Source organism: Pinus tabuliformis, chromosome J (genome assembly GCF_031772625.1).
Source record: "Pinus tabuliformis cultivar Carrire ecotype Pingquan chromosome J, CPIR1, whole genome shotgun sequence".
Taxonomy (NCBI): Eukaryota; Viridiplantae; Streptophyta; class Pinopsida; order Pinales; family Pinaceae; genus Pinus; species Pinus tabuliformis.
The window spans coordinates 1,300,231,129-1,300,257,898 of record NC_142295.1 but is presented as its reverse complement, the minus strand read 5'-3'; the positions used below and the strand labels follow the sequence as shown (position 1 = coordinate 1,300,257,898).

At 37.3% G+C, this 26,770-nt stretch overlaps 1 protein-coding gene across 1 annotated transcript in view; it reads left to right on the top strand.

Moving 5' to 3' along the window:
* Positions 1 to 13,247: 13,247 nt before the first annotated feature.
* Positions 13,248 to 26,770, top strand: part of LOC149232050 (transmembrane protein C9orf5 protein) — a 62,055-nt gene continuing 48,532 nt past the window's right edge. Inside the window, exon 1 of the mRNA XM_089379339.1 lies at positions 13,248 to 15,657. Within this exon, the coding sequence (XP_089235465.1) occupies positions 13,573 to 15,657 (2,085 nt within the window). The 5' untranslated portion in view covers positions 13,248 to 13,572. The remainder of the gene's footprint in view (positions 15,658 to 26,770) is intronic.

Here is a 26,770-nt window from a genome sequence, read left to right as displayed (position 1 = left end):
TCTCCTCTATTGGTTGGTTTCACTAATTCTGATTGGGCTGGTGACCCTGATGATCGGAAGTCTACTGTCGGTTATGTGTTCACTCTTGGTTCAGGACCTATTACATGGGCTTGCAAGAAACAAGGTGCCATTTCTCTTTCATCAGCAGAAGCAGAGTATCGTGGTGCCGTAGAAGCTTGTAAGGAAGCCTTGTGGCTTCGTCAGATCCTGTCAGAGTTTGGCTTTCAGCAGCAGCATCCGACTACACTTTGGTGTGATAATCAAAGTGCCATTCAACTATGCAAAGATCCAGTCCAACATCAGCGCAGCAAACACATTGAACTGCACATGCACTTCATCAGAAAGCTCATTCACGACCATGTTCTTGAAGTGCAATACTGTTCAACAGATGATCAAGTTGCAGACATCTTCACAAAGGCTCTCACAGAGGCGAAGTTCACTAAACTTCGATTTATGGTTGGAGTTCAGGAAGTTGTCACTAAGGGGGGATAGGCTCTAGTGCCTCCTTCCTTCTCTTATTGTGTCATATTTGTAAATCCTTCAATCCTATCCCAAGTTGTTCTTAAGGGGGGATGTTAGGATATTCCAACACATAGGAAATAGTTAAGTACAACTTGGTCTAGTATAGAGTTAGGTATAGAGTTAGGTAAAGTGTGTTTCTTTACCTTGTACATTTTGTAACTTACAATCCGACGGTCACGATATGTAGTGATCCGACGGTTCATTCTCTCCTCGGTACTATCGACACTTGATCCGTGGCTTGACACCCGATTGGTCCATGCTTTCTATTTAAAGCGCATGGAGGGTCATTTGTAGGGTAATCCGTGCATGAGAGAAGTATATGTAAATTTTCATTCTTTTATTAATAAATTGTCTGAAGTGGCCGCATTGGCTCAGGCCGTGGACTGTTTCCCTCTTTGAGGGTTTTAACCACGTCAAAAATACTGGTGTATTGATCTGCGATCTGGTTGTGAGCGGTGTCCTTTGGTGTTCTGTCTGAGGAACTTACCCTGTAAATTCCTACATCTATATCTATCTATCTATATATATAATTGATTTTTCTAATACAATTTTAAATGCTAATAATGAATTTAAAAATATCACTGGTATAAATTTGAGAGGGTACCCATATCCATCCTATCTATCAAGGAATGTTTTTTTTAAGTGTTTTTCGTATAACATTTGATTTTTATTTTTGTCCATCATAAATATAGTGTATTATGTGTTTTTGTTTTTTTTGTAAATGTAAAAACATTTTTTTATTAATATATGTTTTTGTGTTTTGTGTTAGTAATTTTTTTAAGTATAGCCTTATTATAAAATAAACGTCAACCTTGTGATATCATAGATGTATATGTCTTATATTATTTTAAAAAGACTAAACATATTCAACTATATTCATTTCTAATGCCAAACTAGCGAGTGATTTGGTGCAATTATGTATAGTCACTATTTATATAATTTCAAAGGTTTTACAAATTATGCTAAACCATTCTTGAAATTTTTTCAAGTAGTTTGGTCAAACCCATTCATTATAATGTATTTTGAAGAGGAAAATTTGATCTTAAGTTTCAATTTGATGAATTAGACTTAATGAGGACTTTATAAATAATAATACAAGTCTGAAACCAATTTTAAATAAGAATTTGGAAGGATTCTAACATTTCAAGCAATAATAATATGCAGGTATGGGTTTTGAAGAAATTCATAATCCTCCGAAAAAGAAGAAAAATAGAGCTTCTTAGCAGACAGGCTAACATGTAAAACGCAAAAACTAGGTTGTGTTTAGAGTAAGTGTGAATGCATTGAAAGCGTCATAGTCTTAGTAACTACACATTTGAGATTTCCATATCCAACCACAAAATAGATTTGTTTTCAAATCAAACTAATAAATAGATGCATTTTATAAAACCTGAGATCTATCACTAGTGTGCAAGCACTAAAGAAACTACATAAAACTCTCAAAATCAAATGAAAAATAATTATTCACCTACATAAACAAGAAAAGACAATTATTGTTTTATATAAAATATTAATAACACATGGATATGAGCATGTTCTGTGGGTCTCAACCTTGGCTTTAGACTTCAATGTTCATGCTTTATGCTTAAAGGTGTATAATATAAGATCGCATGGAGTGACTAAGACATAGACGAGTTTTTTTCTAATAAGTTCAAATATCCACTATGAATCTATACTTATCTTGAAGTCTCAATCAAATCACTAACTCTTTTTGTTTTCTATAAGTTTATTTGAAATTGCATATATATGTGTGTGTGTGTGTGTGTGTATCACTCATCAAATTTAACCATTTGAAAAATCAGTTAACCATCATAAATAACATTGAATTTTTAAAATAATCAAATTTAACCCTTAACTATTATGGCCAAAATCATCATAAAATTCTGGAGTGTTTGATTTTTTTTTCAATATCAAAAAAATTGTATTTTTTATAATTTTTAAAAGAAAATAAGTTTCAAATTGAATTTTGACGACCAAATCCTTCTTTTAACATTTATGAAAAATATTTATCAAATAAATTAATCCTTCACATTTTTTAAATTAAAATTAAATAATTCTCTTGATAATAATTAAATTTTTATATAAAATTTGAAATATCAACAATAAATATAAAAAAATCATAAACTATTATAGTTGTAAAATATACATTTTCCTTTTCATACCAAAATATTATCCATATTCCCCGATGGGGGTGCAGGATCTTGAGGCAACAGGAGTTGGGTATGCTCCTCTCACGTGGTTGCATGCATAACGAGATACGTCAAGGTGAGGGGCTGGCAGGTGAGTTGCCTGCTCTAATGGAGTACATGGTAAGTGCAGTGGTAAGCACGTGTGAAGGAATGTTGCATTTATGGTGGTGGCAGTGGGAAGATAGAGTGTTTATGGCTCTAAATGGGACTCAATCGACACCTTCTTTGTATGTTAGTCCGATTAGGTGGAGAGTGGGCCTGCTTAGTGTTTTACGATGGTTTCCAACTAGGAAATAGTATGTCTTCAAGTCGAGGGGACGCACATCGATTTCGTGGTGATGGTGGCAATTTGCGTCACCTGATCAGTGGGTAAGAGGGTCATGCTAATTCGTGGTTTCCTTTTATGTATGCTTCATGGTCATCCTTTTGGCTCCTGGTTCAATTTCTTGGCTTTTGGACTTTCCTATAATGTAAGCCATAGTATGGGGAAATGACCTCCTGTGCTCAAGGTCTTGTCTTTCGTAGGGAACTCATTATTGTGGTGGTCAGCAAATGGACTTCTCTGGGGGTGTTTCATTTATCTCTCTTTGCATTTTATGTAAGTTTGCATTTTATGTACGTAAGTAGTCCCGTCCTTGAGAGAACATGGTGGAAAGTGGCTCTCTCTATACCTGGGCCTTCAACTACTATTTAAATTGGGTTCTCCATTTTGATCCTGGTTTGAGGTTTTATTAACTCTTCTTCTGGGGATATTCTCTAGTTTTGGTGGTGGTGCTCTGGGTTGAGTGGGCTAAGAGCACTGGGGTGTTTATTGTGGTTAGTATGGCTATTATGATGGGTAATTAGGGGTTTTGAGATTTCACGCCCTTGGTGTGTGGTTCATTTTGTGGTATTGGTGTTATCACCTATGACATTTGGTCTCTACATGTTGGTTGGACGTTGCATTTTTGGTTGAGTGGGGAATCGTTTCGTCATGTTGGTTCTAGGGTGTTGGGTTTCTCTGCTTGTGGTTGGTTTTCTTGTGAGCTTGGGCTCTCTTGGGGTAGCTCCTTTGTTGGTGGCCTTATCAACTTGCTCTATTTGTCTTGGCGGGTGATGGTGGATATTTTGTGCCAACGTCGGCTATCTTCTGGAGACTGGTTGGTGGGTACTATTGTTGGTGGTACTGGTGATAAGATGAAGCCAATCGGGCAAAGCTCTCATGTTGCTGTGGTGGTTGTGGGCTAGGAGGAAGCAGTGCCCCAGGGTCGTGGTCAGAGGACTGGAGTTGTGGTTGGTCGAGGGGGAGGCAGCGGTAGAGCATAGCAGGGTGGTCGCAAAGGGGGTCGTAGCTCCAACCGTTTCTTGGCCAGACGCCTCCCAAAACTTACATTTAAGAGGAAAACTAGTTAGTTGTTACAGGCATTGTTGGAGGAACAAGATAAAACTCGTCGGGAGGAGCATGAAGCATTGGTTGCTACTCTCAATCAACTGCAATATTTGTAGTGCCACCTTCGTGAGTGTGTGGTTGTAGTATGGCATGGACAAAATCTTCTTTCTCATAAATTGGACAAGCTAAAAGCATGCCTAGCTCACTTGAAACAACATGCTAATTGCACCTACCATCCTCCACCCCCTCCATGTACAGGGCCAGATAATCCAACATCTATTACTTCTGATTATTAGGTATGGTTTCTGGAGTTTTTCTTATTTTGTCTGTATTTTGGAGTTTTTGGCCTACAAGGCTCTGGATGACAACATTATGTTTATTTTGGATAGTTTGTAATTATCAGTTAGCTATGGTCAACAAACCTAGTCGGGATGAGACCTATAGATCTATGGCTTTGTATGTAATTTTCACTCGCAATTAATAGAAGTTTTGACTTTATATATATATATATATATATATATATATATATAATATGATAGAAAATTTTCAAATTGATTTTAGAAAGTAATATATGTTTTTTAATAGATAATAAATAAAATGTGATGTTCCAGAAATGCATCTATGTTCATTATTTATTATTTTTTTTGTCAAATAAAATATTTTTTTAAGTTAAAAAATATATGGCATAAAATTTTATAAAAGTTTTAAATATTTAAAAAAAAAAAAAAAAATTGAAAGTAAATTTTGTAAAAATTAGAAATAAATTTAAATTTTTAAATTTTAAATTTTAATTCTAAATAGTGGAAATTCTATTATAATTTAATTGTCAAACCAACAATAAGGACAACTATTATTGGTTGTTATTAGCTAATGCAGGTTGACTCATCACTATTATTCAATGAAAATCATTCTACTTGTCATTACTAGTTGGTGGTTGTTAAGAGGTAGTCTTTCACTCCTACTAGATGTCTCTAGGTCTTGAGTCATTAAACTATCTCTTAAGTCCGAGGAAAATGAGTTCTTAGCCAAGCAAAAAGAGTTTTAGGGCATACTCCAAGCCTGTAATTTTATATTTCAATTAATGTTAGAATATTTTAATAAATATGTTTAAAAAAATAAAAAACTAAAAATTAGTTAAAAGATCTTGATTTGAGTTGTTTGGTAAACAATTTGTTTTGCTAAGTGTGTGGATTCAAACATCCTGTAACAAACTCATTAATGACATTTAGACATCTTGTAACTAATTCATTAATAACATTTATGAATAGTTATATCTAATATAATAATGACAACCAAAAATTTATCAATTCTACATAAATTCTCATTACTATTAATAATTTCAACAATAATTAACAAATATTAACTAAATTCTAACCCTAATAAATAAATATTAACTAAAATGAAATTAGACTCCAATATTATTTTTTAAGTAATATTAAATGGTATTAACAAATATGGTTTAAGTAATATAAATAGTTTTAAAATATATAAAACTTGTAGTATCAATAATAATTACAAAAGTTCCGACTTTCATGAAAATATCATATAAACGGTGTAGACTTTTTCGCAAATACCACGTGGGATGAATTGCTTTTCAATTTTGATGTAAGATTTAAAAATTAAAAGCACTCTAATTTAAAAAAATATATTATATGGATTGAAATTATTTTTTAGTTTTCCTTTAAAATTTAAAATTATTTTAAAAAATATTATATAAATTGAAATTATTTTTTAATTTTAATTTTAATTTTAAAATTATTAATGATTAATTAAGAATGAATTATTTTTTAATTTTTATTTAAACTTTAAAATGATTTAAGAAGTTTATTTTCAAGATAATACTTTGATCCATGCTTTTCGAACTTTCAATTGAGATTTATTATTAAGACTAAAATGAATTTTAGTCGAGGGTTCGAAACACATTAACTAAATTATTATCAATGTGATTTTACGGGAAGAAATTTTTTCATAATAATTATGAATCACAAAATCTTCAATGCAATGTTTTTTTTTGTTTTGTGTTTTTTTTTTTTTTTTGGGTTATTTTTAAATGTTATGTGAGATGAAATTGTTTTTTAATTTTGATAAAAAAATTATATATATATACTATATGGATTAAAATTATGTAAGATTCAAAAATGTTTAAAAGTATTTTAATTTAAAAAAAAAAATTGCTATATAGATTGAAATTATTATTATTTTTTTGGTAGGTAAGCACTTACAGGGATTTAAACGAGTGACCTATCGCAAGGAGTGTTTTAAAAGTGTATCCATTCACCATCAATCCAAAGCCCTGTGGGCTAGATGGAAATTATTATTTAATTTACTTAAAATTTAAAATTAATTAAAAAAAATTATATAAATTGAAATTGTTTTTTTGGTTTTCATTTAAATTTTAAAATTATCTATGATTATGGTATAATTTTAAGGCATATTATTGAAAAAGTTTGGGAGAAAAAGGAAGAAGTCTTTTGTTGCTTTATTGATTTCAGAAAAGCCTTTGACACAATTCTTAGGGATAAACTTTGGCACAGAATGGAGGACCTCGGGGTTCTCAGGCATTTGAGAACAATTGTGAATAGGCTGTATGAAGAGTTGAAAGTCAAAATTAGAACTTCAGCAGACATTTTTGAAAGTTTTAGAATTGATATCGGGGTCAAGCAAGGTTGTCCATTGTCTCCTACCCTTTTTGGTTTATATACCGACAAGCTTGAAGAGTGGCTAAATTTGCAAGGGGTGATAGTATCCATTTGGGAAAGTTCTTTGCAAGGCTTCTTTTGTACAAGATGACCTTATTCCGATTGCTAAATCTGCTCTTGGTTTGCAGGAGCACTTACTTTCCCTTGAGCATTTTTGTAAATGGGTGGGGATGCAAGTCAATATTAGCAAAACGAAAATAGTGGTTTTCTCCAACAAAAGAAAGCATAACCAACATAAGTTCTACTTTGAAGGCAACATTCTGGAAGAAGTTACGAGTTACAAATACCTCGGAATTGACTTCAACAAAAATCCAAGTTGGGATGGTTGTAGAAAGAAAAGAACTTTGGAGGGCTGGAAAGCATTTTATGCTTTTCAAAACAGGTGTAGAGAGGCAAAGTTATGAGACTAGAAAACCACTCTAACTATTTTTGGGCTTTTAGTGATTCTGATTATTCTCTACGGTTGCGAACTGTTGATGAGTAGTACATCCGAGATGCAATGGAAACAAATTGAGAAAATTCAGAAGCGTTTGATTACAAACAAATTCAAAATTAAAAGTGCAGTTCCTTATGCTATCTTGTTAAGTGAAACATGGGTTGCTCCTATTGAAGCAGTTGTTATGGTGTGAGTCATTATAGAAATTTCTCTATAGATCAGCGAGCTCTGATACCATGTAAAAGTTCTGCAAATTCTCTACAAATATACCTCTGAGATCTCTGTAGAAAATCTTACTGTAGATTAACTCGATAATGGAATATACCAAAGCAAATTACTATAATCTACTTCTACTATCAATTTTGTTTGCGAAAGCTTAAAGATTGAGCAAGATTGAGCTGAACACATATAACCAGAAGAAGAAGAATCAATGCACAATACACATGAAAATACTCAAGGGAAAAAAATCCTTATTATTGCCCGGGGAGTAGCCAAGATCAGGAGGAATGCCCATATGCTTTTATGTTCTTGTGAGCCTAAAATCCAATGCAATCAAATGTCGTCACATTTGATTCAGAGTCAAGATAATATCTTATTTGATTTCATTCCTTTCTACATGCACCTTCCCCAAGAGAAACTTGAGATGTCAGTAGATGCCCACGATATACATATATTGATTGTTTCGGCCTTCGATGTGATCCACATCCAAAACCTAATATGCTACTTCTGCAATAACCTTTGTGTCTGTAAGGTTACATCTTTCATTAGATAGCTCATTTTCCACTTGTGTGATCTCCTCTTGAACTAGTTGGGGGGTCATGTCTCTGTAGTGTGTGGCTAAGCTTTCAACTCGAGATTGGGCTTTGGAGTGGCCTCTTTCTTGGTAATATGGTGTTTCTCAGTGCACTCTAGCTCTTTGCGTAGGAATGGCGAAAGACCAGAAGGAGGACAGAACTGTGGCAAGAGTGAGAGAGTCTGAGGATGTAGAGGGGCAATGACTCAACCTCTAAAGCCAACGAACATCACCCAAAGAATGAGTGTCCAATACCTGTAATAGTTGTAGTGGTAGCAATCAAGACAAACAAAAAGTTAGAAGTAAGGAAAAATAACCATAAAACAGTGCATACTCAAGCACTCCTCATCCATTGAGTTTTGGAGGTGGCTTGCTTAAAAGGTTGCGAATAGCTTCAGGCTCACTTTAGTTGAAGGGATGGAGAAGCACATGGCAAAGCTATGTATCTACCACTTTGAAAACAAGGATGCGAAGTGGGAGGACACTGGTTGTAGTATGGGTTAAGGAAATAGCTATGTTATGTCAACTTTTCCTACATATTCTTCGGGTCGATAGTTCGTCAAAACTCGTTAGAAGGCTATTGCACTTGGCTGAATAAGAGGAGCCAATTTCTTGCACTAGAGAGCCTGGTGTAAAGGATAACCAGGGGTTTGAGAATCAAAGATTGTTTACGGGGGAAATATAACTATGCTCCACACTAAACTAGACTATGCGTTGTATATCCTTCTTCACTATGTGAAACCTCCATGAAGTGCCCATTCAATGCTAACAATTGAATGCCATGCGGGTGAATGGACTTTAGTCACTGGGAAAATCCATAAGAGTGGTAATATCAACTATGAAATCCCATTGGAAATCCACTGAAATCTCGCATTGCTTAGGTGACAAAATGAAGAATTGAATGCCATGCAATCCCTTCAGGAGGTGAAATGTGGCAACATCCTGTGTGAATTACATGTCTTACTGAGATCCTTAAAGGAGAGTGTTGCCACGTTCCCTTGGCGTGTGGACTCCTTACCCCAGCTACTTGCTTGTGTAATCACCCCATCTCATGCATTGAACATTTTATATTTAAATTGTTAAATTTATTTGTTTTATAATTTTTAGATTCAATTATACTATCCCGAAATATATTTAGTATTATTAATTTTAAGCCCATGGGGCATAAAATAGATGGTGATGGGGTGTACTGTTAAGTCACTCTGTAATGTGAATGTCACTGGTTCAAAATTTTGTGGGAAAAAATTTAGTTATATTAAGGGCTGTTGTAGCCGAGGCTGGGTGCGATCCCCAAATAATTTTGATGGCTCAGATGCCCCTCAGTCACGATTTCTCAAATGAAAAATTAAACCTATAGTCATCTCTAGAAGACACAAACAACTTAACAAACAAAAAATATTATTATTTTTAAAATAAGATTATTTTATTAATCTTCAATTAAAAAATACAGTTTTAATAATAAAACAAAAATAAATTTTATAATTTAATATTAATTATATTTTATTTATTTTCAAAATATCATTATTTCAAGTTAAAAAAGTAATTTACACTTTTAACAATAAAACACAAACAAATATTAAATCATAATTTAATATTGAATATATTTTATTTATTTTCAAAATTATTATTTTTTAATACTTCAACTAAACAATTAATGCATTGCTAGGTGTTGCAAATGAAGTTAATCAACACATACAGATATATAGTTGCAACATATCGGATGATCTTGATTGGGCTACAATGCATGTAGGTTGTATAATTTCTGAATCTTGTTTATCAACCCTACCTTTTAAAATGTATGATTTGATATTAAAAAAGTTAGAAAAATATTTACTATTTTTAAAAGAACTTAAAATATTATATTAAAGTTAGAAATATATTTATTATCTTTAAATTAAAGTTCTTCAAATTATTTTACCTTCCGATGTGAAGAATTTCATTGTCTCCGAGAAAGCAAAAATGTTAATATGGACATTTTGGGCTGTAAATTCCATTACAATTTTTTTAACCTTCTTATTTTTGCTATTCAATTTCTCCAGAGAAAAAGCAAAAAAGTTAATATGGATATATGGACATTCTAGGTTGTAAATTTCATTTCCATTTTTTAAACGGTTAAACTTTTGCTATTCGATTTCTGGAGAGGAAAAGCAAAAATGTTAATATAAACATTTTGGTTGTAAATTTCATGTTATTTTATATTTAATATTTTTAAGAATTTAAAATAGTATATTAAAGTGAGAAAGATATTTTTTATTTTTATTTATTTTTTGAAATTTTAATTTTTTAATTTTAATTTATTTTTTATATTTTTTTTTGGAAAAACAAAAATGTTAGTATAGACATTCAAAATTTTTACTTTTCATATTATTCATTTTTTTGGTTAAAAAAAAATGTTAGTATGGACATTTAGGGTTGTAATTTTTTTTTATTTTTTACATTTGAAGAATTTTATTGTTTATTCAATTTTTTTCTTAAAAAGAAAGCAAAAGTGTTAATATAGATTTTTTGGGTCTTAAGTTTCCTATTATTCTATATTCAACATTTTTTAAAGAATTTAAAATATTATATTAAAATTAGAAAGATATTTATTATGGTTAATTTTTTTTATTGAAGAATAATTTCTTACTATTGCTACTATTCCACTTTTAGTAGAACTATGCCACTATTCCACCTTTAGTAGAACTACTTCATAAATGCTACAAAGATCACTCCAAAGACTTGAACCCACTTTACTTGGGACACAAATTGTGAACCATACACTTGAGCTAAGCTTTTCTGACTAGAAAAGGCAAAAATGTTAATATGGACATTTCGGGTTGTAAATTTCATGTTATTCTATATTCAATATTTTGAAACAAAAGTATATAAAAAGAGCTTATACAATTCATCTAATAAAATTCATTACTACATGAGAGGTAAGTGTGAGGAAGGATACCCTTTCACTCTAGAAGAAAATTAAACAATTTGAATGGAAGTTAGGAGTTCTGTCTAATAATCTAGTATAAGCTTACAGTCTTTTACAAGGCATCATTTAGTCATGTTCTCTTCACCCAAGACATTTTATAGTCATATAAGACTCACTTATCATCCTAAGACACATGCAACATGAGTTAAAAGCCATAGATATTAGGATTGAAACCAAACCCTAGCTGAGTGTAAGTAGAGTGGTGTCATATTGGAAGACACAATAAGCAATCCACTGTCAATCCAAATTAGCTACTCAACTAGATTAAAAGAGTCATTATTTATATAATGGGCTTCATGTCCATCAACATATTTCGTAAGCTTAGCATTCATCCAAGTATCATATCATTGTGGGTTAGTGGGGGCATATAAGAGGATACATTACTGCATGAAGCTAGTAGCCACAACACCCAACACTCACTTCATATTATATTGGCTTATGAGGATATCATCTTGAGAAATAATAACTATTGTCTCTTCATACCCAATAGGTGTGAGATGTATCAATCATAGAGTATGTCATATCTCTTGGTCATGGGTTTGAATGCAATTTTATTATCCCTTAAATTGTATAGCAAGGAGGATTTGATTGAGGCGACTCCCATCCCACAATGGTCTCTAGAAGAGGTTTTAGTAGGTGCCTTGAATAATAGGCACTCAAATGTGATGATTGTGTACTACATGGAATTGTGTGCAACGCACAATTTTCTCCACGAGCATGGGGAGGAAATACAAGTGTTGCGTGATGGGGAGGAAATACAAGTGTTGCGTGAAGATTTGGAGGTGATACTCAAGTGTTTGTTGACGATTGAAGGCACATCGAGCTTTGGAGGAGAGGTTTGGGTGAACATTCCCTTGCATCTGAAGCACATAGTGAATTTGCTCAAATAGGTGGTGTTAAAGTTAATCAACTCAGGTCAGTCACATCTTCATTTTTCACTAGGCATGGACTCAACTCATGTCAGTCACATCTTCATTTTTCACTAGGCATGGACTTCTGGTCCAGGAAGCGAAAATTACTCCTCCTTTTGCATTGAATGGTCAACCACCTACAAATATTGAAGTCCTTTTTCTGTCTCTTCCTAACAAATAACATAGTGATTTTCTGAATATGGAATGTCTCCATACTTTTTGTATGAAGTTATATTTTGTAAGTTTGAAATATGAATGTGGGTTTATGAGGAAAATTTGCAATGAACTTTTAGTCTTTGTAATTCCCTGTTTGTAGAGAGATTCTCTACCTATGTAATCCATCTTTTTATTTTTTAAGCAACGGGGAAAACATATCATAATTCAATTGTCAAACCAACATTGGGGACAACTATCACCCTATGTAATCCATCTTTTTATTTTTTAAGCAACGGGGAAAACATATCATAATTCAATTGTCAAACCAACATTGGGGACAACTATCACCTTCCTGCCAGATACTTTTGGATTTTAGCCCATGCCTGCGAGATACCTTCGGATCTTAGCCCATTAACCTGAAGAAAACAAACCCTTAACCACACATAAATAATTTTAACATATACTCCAAATCCACTAAATAGCTCACTTGTGTACATCTATACTTTTGGATTTTAGCCCATGCGTGCTAGATACCTTTGGATCTTAGCCCATTAACCTGAAGAAAACAAACCCTTAACCACACATAAATAATTTTAACATATACTCCAAATCCACTAAATAGCTCACTTGTGTACATGTATTGCAATATCTTTATTTCAAAAAATATTTCCATTTTTATTTAGAAAAATGAAAACTTATTATTAAATCTCTTAATCAATTATGTGCTAGGTAAAATCTCCTTTAATATAAACAAAAATATAGAACATTTCTTTTACTTTTGACAAAATAATAATTCATTAAAATTTAAATTAGTATAAACAAAAATATAAAATATTTCTTTTACTTTTGATAAAATAATAATTCATTAAAATTAAAACTAATTTAAAGATATTATAATTCAAAAAACTTTTATTTTATTATCATAACTATCTCTAACGAATTTAATATTTATTTTTCTTTTATATTTTAATAAAATAATAATTCATTAAAATTAATTTGAATATATTATAATTAAAGAAACTTTGATTGTACCACTAGTGTCTATATCATATTTAAGACTCTTTTACTTTTTAATAAAATAATAATTCATGAAAATTAATAATTTTTATATTTTTAATAAAATATTAATTCATGAAAATTAATTGAAATATACTATAATTCAAAAAACTTGTAATTTATTTTTAACGTAACTGTCTATATCATATTTTTGCCTCTTCGAGAAGAAAGAGCTGGCTCAAAGAAATCACAGGTTACGAGCAGAGAAATCCCTTTTTACTCACTCCAGAAATCCCTGTGGAAAATCCCTAATTTGGCGCCGTTCCATATGCCCACTAATTGCCATGTTCGAATCGTGGGAGTTACAAGAATTTTCAATTCCTGTATGTATCCTGGAAAAAAAAATCAGAATCTTTCAGTCAATCAATAATTGCAGATGCAAGGCACCACCTTTTCACATTCAAACTCGATCAATATATTAACCAACCCGGCGACAATTCGTAGGATCCACTGCCTCAGCCGAAGATAATTTTGCAATGGGAACAGAGATGGAAAGCTCCCCACAAATCCGCAATTCAAAACCTCCGAGAGCCTCGCAGAGGTCAATGTCAGGGCCGATCACGACAGCTTCAATGGCAAAGGCAATGGCGGAAGGACAAGCAACCATTAAGCACAGAAAAACGTCGAGCTCGGAATCCCTGGCATGGAAAGACATGTTCGATGGAGTGGCGCATCTCAGTCCAGAAAACCATGAGAAATTCTTTTCACGGGACATCAAAAGTACGGATCCCGCCGAGAAAAAAGCTCCCCCGAAGGAAAATGAAGCAGAAGGTGAGAACAGCTACGAGCCGTCACAGATAACTAGGAACCCGGAGCTGCGTCTGGCTATGTATATAGCACTGGCGCACGGGGGACTGATTCTGTCGTTAGCCGCTCTGTACGGCGTGGGAAAGCTGCTCGAGGAGTACTGGACACCAATTCAATGGGCAATTCTGTGTTCCATGCCGCTGCGGGAGATACAGGGGTCGCTGGTTGAATTTTGGACCCAGCCGTTAAAACTCGGCCTTCTGGAGACCATCCTGGCGCTTCCCGTGGCTCTCTGTCAGGCAATGGTCGGGACCTTTAATGATCTGAAGGCCGCCATTTGCCGGGTTGTCAGAAAGAGCAAGAAGTCTAAGGTCCAGAGCTCAGAGGAAAACAAGAACAAGAATCAGCAGGTCGGGTTTTCGACACTGCTGAGATGGCTGGTTTCCTTTGGGCTGTTCATGTTGACCTACGAGCGCCTCGGGGCGTCTGCGTGGGCGATATTTTCATTCGCGGGTTGCATTCTGTACGCCGCGAGCCGGACCGTCCACTTGCAGGACCCGAGCCCTGGTTCGAAAAAGCATGTGGCCTCAACGCTTGCGGCGATTTCGATGGCCCGCCGGCGAAGAGCAGATGGTGATTCGCAGTTGCCGATTTGGAGCCGAGCTAGCCGAGGCCTGACCCAGTGCGTGCTCAAGCGCCTGCACACGCTGATAGCCCTTGGGCTTATTACGATGATGATCGTCGGATCCATGGCCGGAATTCTGTTCTTTTCCTATAAAATAGGGCTGGAAAGCAGAGACGCGGTCATGTCCATCAAAGTTCATGTTCAGAAGAGTAATTATGCAGAGCGGGTGGGGCTTAAACAATGGATTAACGATAACAATATTCCAGAGTTGATGGACACTTATACGGTTAAATTTTACGAGACAATTTCACAGCAGGTCGATTCGATTGCTCAGCAATACAATATGACTGAATTGGTGCAGTCTTTCAAGCATTTTGTGATCAAATCCAAGCCCAACGAGACTTCAACCACTTCGGCGCTGGCGATACCGCCTCATCCCATCACGCAGAAGCTCCAGAACATCCGGGTCAGGGCACATAACAGGGATTTTCGAGCAATTTATACAGAAGTAGAAGGCATCTTCAGCGATTTGGCGCTTTCACCCGAGGTTTTAATGGAGAAGGCCAAGGGTTTTGCACTTCAGAGCTTGGATGTTGTTAAAAGGGTTTATGCGAGCGGCACCATGGTTATGACAGGAAGCACGAATCTGGTGCTTTCTATCGGGGTTTCAATTGCTTCTGGTGCGGCAGGGGTTTTTAACTTTTTCTCTCAGTCTATGGTTTTCTTTTGGCTGCTGTACTATCTTATTACATCGGAATCTGGTGGAGTGATGGATCATGTGTTGGATGTGTTGCCCATTTCGTATAGCACGCGGAGCCGATGCGCAAAAGTTCTCGACCATGCCGTGAGTAGTGTGCTGTTGGCCACTGCCAAAGTTGCTATCTTTCAGGCGGCCGTGACATGGCTTTTTTTCAGATTCTTTCAAATACATTTTGTGTACATGTCCACTGTGCTTGCTTTTACAAGTGCACTGTTGCCTATATTTCCATTTTGGGTTTCTTCTTTGCCTGCTGCGGTACAACTGGCTGTTGAGGGTCGGTATGTTCAGAGCGTTGTGTTGACTATTATCCATCTCTGCATTATGGATTATGGAGTTACTGCGATCCAGTGTGATGTACCTGGACAAAATGCATATCTTACTGGGCTTAGCATAATTGGGGGCATGGCTCTCTTTTCCTCTACCTTGGAGGTGAGTCGTTTTATATTGATTCCTTTATTTTCTGTTTTCTCGGTGAAATCCAAAGAAAATCACATGCAGCAGGGTCTTTACTTTGTTTATCGAAGCTGTCTTGTTAAAATCTAGTCCATGGTAATTGATTAGTCACCCAGTTTATATTTGGAGATGGAAATCCATATCTTGCTGTAGAAACCCTTAAAAATGCATATCATAAATAGGGCATATAAGTTCAGTGGTATTCAACATGTTAATAGAATTGGGGTTGAGGCTGGTTGGTAGTGGGTAGGGGAACTGACCCAAAGTTGTATTCAAGTGAGGCGGTTGGCGTTTAGGATAGCAATCCAAACCTATCCAACCTTGATGTTGAACCGGTAAGGATGCGTGTCATGAAAGTGGTGGGGAAGACATCAGAGTGGTAGAATGGCACACCGGCCAGGGGCAAGACTTGGGTTTGATTCCTATCTTTTCCAATTTCGAAAGTTAATGCTACGTTTGTGTTTCATCCTCGGGGCTCTTTTGGGTTGTGGGTGCAAAACTCAGTGGCAGAGTAGCCCTCTCAGCAGGGCAGGTCTTGGATTTGATTCCTATTCTGTCCAGTTTCCAATGTTAATGCATAATGGTGTCTCATCTAGAGGCTTTTCTAGGGTATGCTACATTTGTGTTTCATGCTTGAGGCTTTTCATGGAGTGTTATTTTGATCTAGTGACAAAGTATGGAATTTATTAAATTCTTATGCATTTAAATTTCTAATGCCGTTTTTACAAGTATAGGTGATTGATATATTATTCTTATTTCTATGTAGGTTAAATCTGTTTCTTACAAGTGTAGGTGGTTGGTATATCATTCTTATTTCTATGTAGAGTCTGGATACTGATGGCGAATAATGCAATACCTAGGCAAATATATATTTCTATGTTCTGAAGTTGCGGTGGTTTGGTTGCGGTTGTTTGGTTGTATAATGTAATGTTGGAGCCAGTAATAATGCATGCCATTTAATAAATAGTCATCTGTTAGAATTTTTATGACATGTTACCTTTCTTACAAGTATTGGTGTCTGCAGTTTTTCCTGGCCCTGCTCTAAGATAGTGTCTTTCTTAACTGCACTAGTAGCAGTACTATCAAGTATTAAAACAATGTTATATGTAATCTTGTTATTCCTGGTCCTTTTCAGAAATTGGGCCTTTTTCAAACTGCTGCTATCTCCCTTTAGGACCATGTTAAATGATGAGAACTTTAATTGAACCAAAGAGTGCCCAGAAAGAGTGGGAGTGTGGCTTGAAGAGGGGAAGTGGGGTTTGGGGTGTTGGAGATATTCCATGACAAAGATCAGGTAAGGGTGCTTGCCATATAATAAGTAGGGGTAGAATATGGCTTGAACAGGTTTGTTGGAGATAGCAATCGGACAATCCACACCTTCATAAGGAACTGGTAAGGGTGACTATCATGGAAAGGACATGTAACTCACTGCTGGAGTTTCTAGTATGTCCAGTTTTCAGCATTAATGTTTTTTTTTTTGGGTTCAATCCTTGAGGCCATCTTGGGCCGCGTTCTGATTATGTACCTGGATGTTTGGTCTGATAACATAGTATGCATTTTGATCATATTCTCATCCATCAACATTTTCAGGAAAAGTTACCCTTACAAGTACAGGTGCCTGATCTACCTTGCTGTGTATACTCTGAATATGCCTTTGTGGGTAATGAAATTTCCAAGGCAAGTAATTTTTTGAATGTTTCGGAGTAGTTAGTCTATTTTATTAGGACATGTCTACACCTAGATTGACAAGAGTTAGCTCCTGTGGTTATGGGAACTCATATAGTATCTAGATGGATTCAGACTTCAGTAAATCATATTCTGTTTTACTCTTCATTCATTCATGTATTAGGCTGTGTGAACTTCCCTTCCAGCACATACGGTTACAACAGCTTAACAACTGTCATAGGCACCTTTAGTTTCAAAATCAGTTTTTGAATCAAGATTTCAGTACCTAGGTGAGTGAGAACGAGGTTCAATTTATGGGATGTGTGATCCATAAACTGCTGTGGATATTCTACTGGACAGTTTGTCACAACAGGTCTATTAAAATAATCAAAATCTTCACTATGAAGGGTTAATGCTTTTAGATTCCAGATCTATTAGTACTGATTTTGTTGCTTATGCATGCAAGATAAAAATGTGGAAAATAGATAACAGTGAAATACAAACACACGCTAATCACAATGAACACCAAGATATGATTTGGGAAACCCTTTCCAGAGAAAACTCAGCCGGAAGGTCAGCTTGGTCTGCTCTTTTTTGTGTGGAATGAAAATGCTGCAAGTACAAAGGAGAAGACACTCTCTATGGAGTTTTCTGAGACCCGTGGTGTTAAAATTGGCAATTAGGGCCAAACTCTATGTGGGTCATCTTATTTATGGCAGCTGATATTTTTCTTGGATCCCTCTCATCGAGAGGTGTAGGATTGATCTAAAGATCATCTGATTCCGATAAGTATTCATGGAGTTATGAATTTATTTGTGCTATAAGACAATTCGACAAGGTTGCCCAGCAACCAAATAAACCCCACATGTGCTCAACGTTTTAAGTATAAAAGGAGATGACTTGAGAGTCATTTCCCACACACACTTCTATCTTGATTTCTCTCCACTTGTCTTGGGTTTTTAGTGGAAGAGAAATCTAGGAGTGGAAGCCCTAGACGTTGGAGGATTGAGGCTGCTCTAGCCGCAGTCAAGAAGAAGAATGCTGCCCTAATCTAGAGGACGCAGTCAATTGAGAAGCCGTAACGCTACAAGGAGGACAGCCCTAGTATCTATGCAGTCTAAAATAAGAAGCCCTAGCCTATACGCTGGCCTCTACACAACCAAGAAAGAGGCTGCCCTAGACAGTGTGAAGAGCTGTGTGGACAGCGGAGCCTTAGCCGCAGTATGAAGGGTCAAAGGGACAGCGTGGAGGCTGCCCTAGACAGTGTGAAAGGCTGTGGTGACAACGTGGTGAGAAAGAGCAGTTTTGAGGGTAAGTTAAGGGCTGTTCCTAGTGCATATTGCTGGGCAGATTAGGCCGAGGAACAACAGGGCAAACTAGGCCGAGGAACAACAAGTGTGGAGGCCGAGGAGCAGCGTGGTAGTTCTGGAAGAGAAGCCGAGTTGCTGTAGGTGCAACGGATCTGTTTTAGGGCTGATTTGAAGGGCTGTAAGGTCGCAAAGCCTAAGGCAGATTGACGTTGTTTTAGGGCAGTGTGGTGAAGGTTTGGAGGGAGGCTGAAAGCTATAGCAACTGTTGTGTGAGGCTGTAGCCAACAACTAGATAACGGGTTGTAGGGTGGTGCCCTGACTAGTGATGCACTGCAGTAGTGCAGCATCATGGACAACAGTATGGCAAGGCTATTAGACAGCAGCAAAGGTATGCTAAGGCAAAGAGCATGGACAGCATGGCAAGCAAGCAAACATGGAATGGCCATGTCACTAACAGTGGGACAACATTATGCTAAATAGGACAGCTGGCTACATGGTGCTGCTAACTAGTGCAGCAAAGTAAATGGGACAACAAGGTGACTAGTGCAACAAAGATGCATGGGACAACAGGCTACATAGCGCTGCAAAGATGCATGGGACAGCAGGCTACATAGCGCTGCAAAAATGCATGGGACAACAAGCAAACTTGGAATGAACAGTGGCATAGCTGTATGCCTCATAGGACAACAATGACTAGCATGGTACAACAATGGACAATAGTGCAGCATCAGGTGCAGCAGTATGAAGTGTACAACATGGTCATGAGGTCCAGCATTTTGATGATGGGTGCAACATGGTGAAACACGGTGAGGTGCAGCATGATGACGAGATGCAGCACAATGATAGGTGAAGGAGTCACCTTGGAGAATCAGTTGAAGCAACATGTCTTCAAATGATTTCATGTACCATCTTCGTAAGAGATGATCTATGCTCTTATCTAGATAAGTCAAAGTGTTGACTTCTATTGTAAATGTATTATCTCTCTCTCTCTGCTGAACTATTGAAGAACATATAAGAAGAATTGATCAAGGGTTTCCCCACATTGAGGTTTGTCTATGGCTAGCACCACATCTTGTGTCCTCTTGTCTTGGCTTGTCTTCTACGATTTATGTTTATGTTCTATCTGCAGTTTACTTTAATGCTGATGCGATTGTTAATCTGGAAAAGATATTGAGCTAACTGTGAAAATTGAAAGAAATTGCTCTAAGCATAGAACATACCTAAAATTAACATGGTATCAAAGGTGAGGTGAAGACAAAGCCCAAGCAAGAGTGAAAGAGCAATCACTGAAGACAGTTGGGAAAGAACAAAAGGATCAGTGGATTCCTCATCCCTCTTCAAATTCACTGAGGGTGAAATCGAAGCAGAGAATATTATCAGAATGGCACATTGGAAGTTTCTGATGGCCTACCTAAAGATCACTTCAATGGGAAGTACGGATCTAAGGGTGGAAGGAAGGAAAATGCCTTTGTTGCAATAAGTTCGGCCATTATGCGAAGGAGTGTCCAAATGGCAGGGACACATCACTTGATGATGATAACAATCATTCTAGGGACATCTTCAATGATCAGAGGAATGACAGGTAATGCAGGTCATCAAGGAAATGGTCGACTCTTCAGAGAAAGCAAGGAACCCCAAGTATGAAGAATCAAATGATGTTTATGATAAGATAAAGAAGTGTTATCTTGTATTGGCCCTCTCCTTCAGATTCTGTGGGAATCTGACTTATTGATTATAGTGCTTCAAGGCACTTCATCGGATAGAAGGGTGATCTCTCTAATTTAGTAGAGATGGAAACAATCGTGGGATTATACTTGGAGCCGATGCCACCTATCCCAGAAAGGGTGTAGGGAATATTACCCCTCAATTGAATGAGGGTAACTCGATTCATTTACAGAATCTCTTTTATGTACCTAATCGCAAGAAGAACATGGTTTCCATTTCGGCAATGGAAGTCAAAGGTTTCAGGGTGGCATTTATCGATGGAAAGGTATGTGTTTGAAAATAGAATTTTCTAAGATGCTTTTACTCATGGGTTCAAGGTTGGAAATTTGTATCATTTTGCAGGATGGTCTGTTGGGGATCATGTCAGTTGTCACATCTCATCTATAGCACTGGAGGTCTACTTATTATGGGGCCTTACCCGATGCGAGTCAGATGGTGACAGGGATGCTTGAATTCAAGAAGAGCATGGAGGTACATGTCCGAGATGTATCGAAGAAAAATCTTACAAGGGGACCATTCCCCTCGTGTAATAGGTCCACAGGTTTGGAACAACCCGAGGGGTTTGAGATATATGTAATATATCTCATGTGTGCAAGTGAAAGAAAGCTCCCTATGGCTTGAAGCAAAACACCCCGGGCTTAGTATGAGAGGATTGATAGCTGTTTGATGAAGCTGAGATTCACTAGGAGTGAAGCCGATCCAAACCATTGCTCGAAGGTTATGGATGATAGACCTCTCATATCGACACCTTCTGAGGATGACCTATTTCTAACAAGCGCAGACCCTCTCATGTGCAAAAGTAAGAGGGAGTTGGATTCCGGATGTGGAATGATAAACTGCAAGCCCATGACTACCTTGAGGGTCTTAACTTTCAGAAGTTATATGGTAGTGATGCTGGACCTGATTTGGGAAATGCCTCTGAGTTTCATAAACTCATTCGCATTGATGTTCTTGTTGAACTTTCGTCCAGACATATGTTTTGTAGTTAGCATGATGAGCTCATATATGGTTGAGCCTCACTGGATTGGTGCCAAGAATCTTTTGAGATATCTTCGGGGCACAATCTCTCATGGATTGAGATACACTGCCGAAAATGTGAAGCTGCATGATTATTCGAATGCTAACTGGGCAGGCGGTGTGGAGGATCGCAAGAGCACTTCTGAGTGTTGGTGCTCTTTGGATTCTGCTTTGATATCATGGATGAGTAGGAAGCAGAAGTCGGTTGCTATAAGCACCGCTGAAACTGAATACATAGCTACGAGTATGATCTCGTGTGAAGCTCTTCAACAAGCTGTTTGTACACATGACGGATACCACTATGATCCTCTGTGTCAACCAGGGGGGATTCGATTGTTGAGGAATCTCGTATTCTATGATTGCTCCAACAGATAGACATCAGATACTACCTTATCTGGGATATGGTACATCGATGAGCGAGGAGGCTCCATCACATTGAGACTGATGTACAAGTCGCAAACATTTTGTCAAAGCCTCGGGGACAGGTCAAATTTGTGACTTTCACGAACGACTTGGAATTGTTGAGAGACCCTCTTATGAGGGTCCTGCATGTTGCATGCATTGAGCTTTGGGAGCTCCGGGGGGCTTGGGGTAATTATTGGAGCAACCAACGACCATAGGGCGACTCACCCTCCCATAATGGTGTGCTGTGTACAGGGTGAATGGCTCAACCTTCCCCTGTGATACCCCGAGGCGACTTAGGGACATGATGAATGGTTCTTTTGTCGAGGCATCCTACCCATGCAGTCTGGGACTCATGGGAAGTACCTCTCATTTGGCCAATGAGCAGGGAAATGGGGTTAGGGACCATAGTAGTACTATCGATGGACGCATTGTTGTATCTACCGTACTCCCTATGCCAAGATGACTCCATTCATCTGGGAGCAATGTAACTGATCTGGGATCAGTATGAGTGGTTTGAGACACTCTCTTGTGATATTGATCTGGGATCAATAAAACTGACTTCGAGTCAGTAGAGAATGGTATGAGACATTCTCGATCAATTCTTCTTCTTCATGGTTCAATAGAGTAGAGCAGAGTTCAGCAGAGCAGAGCTCAGCAGGGCAGAGCAGAGTAGACCAGAGCTCAGTAGAGCATAGCAGAGCAGACCAGAGCAGTGCAGGGCACTCATGATAGAGATAGTATAGTCAAACAGATGGATCAACAGATGGAGTTCTCCCTAGTTGAGAGGGAGTGTTAAAATTGGCAACTAGGGACAAACTCCATGTGGGTCATCTTATTTATGGCAGCGGATAGTTTTCTTGGATGCCTCTCATCGAGAGGTGTAGGATTGATCTAAAGATCATCCGATTCCGATAAGTATTCATGGAGTTATGAATTTATTTGTGTTATAAGACAATTCGACAAGGTCGGCCAGCAACCAAATAAACCCCACATATGCTCAACGTTTTAGTATAAAAGGAGATGACTTGATAGTCATTTCTCACACACACTTCTATCTTGATTTCTCTCCACTTGTCTTGGGTTGTTAGTGGAAGAGAAATCTAGGAGTGGAAGCCCTAGACGTTGGAGGATTGAGGCTGCTCTAGCTGCAGTCAAGAAGAAGAATGCTGCCCTAATCTAGAGGACTCAGTCAAGTGAGAAGCTGTAACGCTACAAGGAGGACAACCCTAGTATCTACGCAGTTTAAAAGAAGAAGCCCTAGCCTATATGCTGGCCTCTACGTAGCCAAGAAAGAGGCTGCCCTAGACAGTGTGAAGAGTTGTGTGGACAACAGAGCCTTAGCCGCAGTATGAAGGGTCAAAAGGATAGCGTGGAGGCTACCCTAGACAATGTGAAAGGCTGTGGTGACATCGTGGTGAGAAAGAGCAGTTTTGAGGGTAAGTTAAGGGTTGTTCCTAGTGCGTATTGCTGGGTAGATTAGGTCGAGGAACAACAAGGTACACTAGGCTGTGGAACAAGTGTGGAGGCCAAGGAGTAGCATGGCAGTTCTGGAAGAGAAGTCGAGTTGCGGTAGGTGCAACAGATCTGTTCTAGGGCTTCACCAGTATTGTTTAAGGGCTGATTTGAAGGGTTGTAAGTTCGCAAAGCCTAAGTACAGATTGACGCTATTTCAGGGCAGTGTGGTGAAGGTTTGGAGGGAGGCTGAAAGCTACAACAATTGTTGTGTGAGGCCGTAACCAACAACTAGATAAAGGGTTGTAGGGTGATGCCCTAACCAGCGATGCACTCCAGTAGTGCAGCATCATAGACAACAATATGGCAAGGCTATTAGACAACAACAAAGGTATGCTAAGGCAAAGAGCATGGACAGCATGGCAAGCAAGCAAACATGGAATGGCCATGTCATTAATAGTGGGGAAGCATTATGCTAAATAGGACAACTGGCTACATGGTGCTGCTAACTAGTGCAACAAAGTAAATAGGACAACAAGGTAACTAGTGTTGCAAAGATGCATGGGACAACAGGCTACATAGTGCTGCAAAGATGAATGAGACAACAGGCTACATAGTGCTGCAAAAATGTATGGGACAACAAGCAAACTTGGAATGAACAATGGGATGGCTGTATGCCTCATAGGACAACAGTGACTAGCATGGTACAACAATGGACAATAGTGCAGCAATATGAAGTGTACAACATGGTCATCAGGTCCAACATTGTGATGATGGGTGCAGCACGGTGAGGTGCGGCATGATGACGAGATGCAACACAATGATAGGTGAAGGAGTCACCTTGGAGAATCAGTTGAAGCAACATGTCTTCAACGGATCTCATGTATTATCTTCTTAAGAAATGATCTATGCTCTTATCTAGATAATTCAAAGTGTTGACTTCTATTGTAAATGTACTCTCTCTCTCTCTGTGCTGAACTATTGAAGAACATATAAGAAGTATTGATCAAGGGTTTCCCCACATTGGGGTTTGTCCTTGGCTAGCGCCACATCTTGTGTTCTCTTGTCTTGGCTTGTCTTCTACGATTTATGTTTATGTTCTGTTTGCAATTTGCTTTAATGCTGATGCGATTGCTAATCTGGAAAAGATATTGAGCTAACTGTGAAAATTGAAATAAATTGCTCTAAGCATAGAACATACCTAAAATTAACATGTGGGCTAAAAGTTGCTGCGGAACACAAACCCCCTTTGTGATGTTTTCTCTGTCAACCCTGAGTTACTCTGCCCTATTGTGGAACAAAATGAAAGCAAATAGAATGAAACTCCTTTTCTTCCTAGTGGCCTAATTATAACATACCTTGATAGTCAACTAGGGATTAGATTTGACCCATTTAACCCTCAAAAAGAGTTACAAGTCAACTCTTCTAAAGTCTTGCTCATAATGTTCATGTGGCTAGCCTTTTTTCCATTAGTAATGGGGGCTAATGTGACATCTTCTCAAATTATGGTGGTTAATTATGATTGGTCAACTTCTGGAAGGCATGACTTTCTCTCAAGCTCTTATTTAGGCAATTCTTGCGTCGTTGGTAATGTATTGATGTGTAGATCATGGAATCTAGGTCCATGGTAAGTTTGTGACCACAAAAAGTGGTCATTTAAGGCCTCAAAATGGCTCTTGAAGTTTTTCACCACAAATTTTCCAAACTGAGATCATTGTTAAAAATGACTTTGCATGTTGATTACTCCAATTTTCCCGCATTGAATGCATCGAGATGAATGACAAACAATATATTGATCCAATCCATATCATACCTCCACATTTAGGGAGGCTTTTGGTGCCCAAAAGTTTTGACTAAATGTGGTGAGGAAATTTTCCTCTACCTTCTTCCAATGTCTCCTATACTTGCAAAAGGGTATGCTTGATATTCTCAACAATTTGTTTTGTTTTTAAAGCATCCCCTGTGAGATCCTCTCTCACTCCTTGTTGTCCATATGTATCCAAAGGTGAATGTGACAACTATCTAGAACAAGTTTCAAATGGGGACTTACTAATAGAAGTGTGGACTACTCTATTATAAGAGTGTCTTCATCTTGAGTCTTCGGATGCTTCTGATTGTACAACCTCAAAAGATGCATCAAAGTCTTGTTGACTACTTTTGTTTGTCCATCTATTTGTGAATGAAGTGTTGTTGACCTCTTCAACTTTGTGCCCATCTTGTCCTACAATGTAATCCAAAATGCATTGAGAAATCTAGTGTCCTTGTTGTTGAAAATTGATAGCTATGAGATGAATTTCCTTGAATAAAATTTCATTTCTGACTTTTCTAAAGTGACTTTCTAAAAATAGAAAGTCATGTTTATCTTTGCAACCATGACTGTCAAAAAATAGTAAATCACTTTCCATCAATTCATAATGATGGAAAATCACTTAACTTGTCCTTAATCAATCTCAATTGTTTAATTTTTAACTTAATCATCAGTATTATTATTATTATTATTATTACCCTATTTATTATTATTATATTATTCTTAAAAAGAAATTCAAGTTTCTAATCATGTCATATGGAACTCCCCTTAGTTAATGCATATGTTTCTCTCTCCCTGTCTTAATGGATTCCTTCCTCTCTCTCTTTAATGCTCTTACACACGTCTTACACCTCTTTCACACCTTAATGACTCATCATAAAAAGATTCCTCTTACACCTCTTTAATGCATTAGTTACACTACTCTCCTAAATGCATAAATTCCACTCTTCTCTTTTATGGCATAAGTCACACTCCTATTTTGGTACATGTAAATCCTCCTTGAGGCATAGGAGTTACTCCCTCATGAATTCAACCAACTTGCTCTTCCTATATATTTGTGCCTCTCATTCTCACTTGATACACTTACTTTTGCTTGTGAAAATATAATTCAAACTTGAGAAAGAGAGAGTTGGAGAGTCTAGAGGAAGATTGAGAGAGAGAAGAGAGTCTTGAAGAGCAAGAGCAGATCTTGTATAGCTAATGTGATTCAGTGTTTGCATTAGCTACTACTATTAGAGATTTTCTTCAGAATTAGGTGAACTTCTTCATTCTCTCATTGTACTTTGTATCTTTGTTGAACAATTGATTTCTAATAGAAGAAGAATCTGGGTGGGTTTTCCCCTGGTCATTGACCTAACTTTTCTGTTTCTCAGTGAGTTCTTGGCTGTCATCCATTATGCATATGGTTTATATGGTTTATGTTCTATCTACAGTTACTTAACTTATTTTGGAGGTACTCCAATCCCCAGGGTTTAAGGGTTTGGAGGTTGGAGCGCCACAATAGGACATTGTGGGCTTGGAACCCAAGGTGTGGGCTTTGCACCCAAGCTGGTGGGTGTGAAATGACGATGAGTTTCAGACATGTGATGATTTGAGGTGATAGAATATCCTGAGAGCAACCGAGAGCATCGAAAATCACTCAAATTCGAGTTGTCTATGATGAGATATGAATTTTTTAATGTAGCTGCGGGATAATGTGGCACCTAAT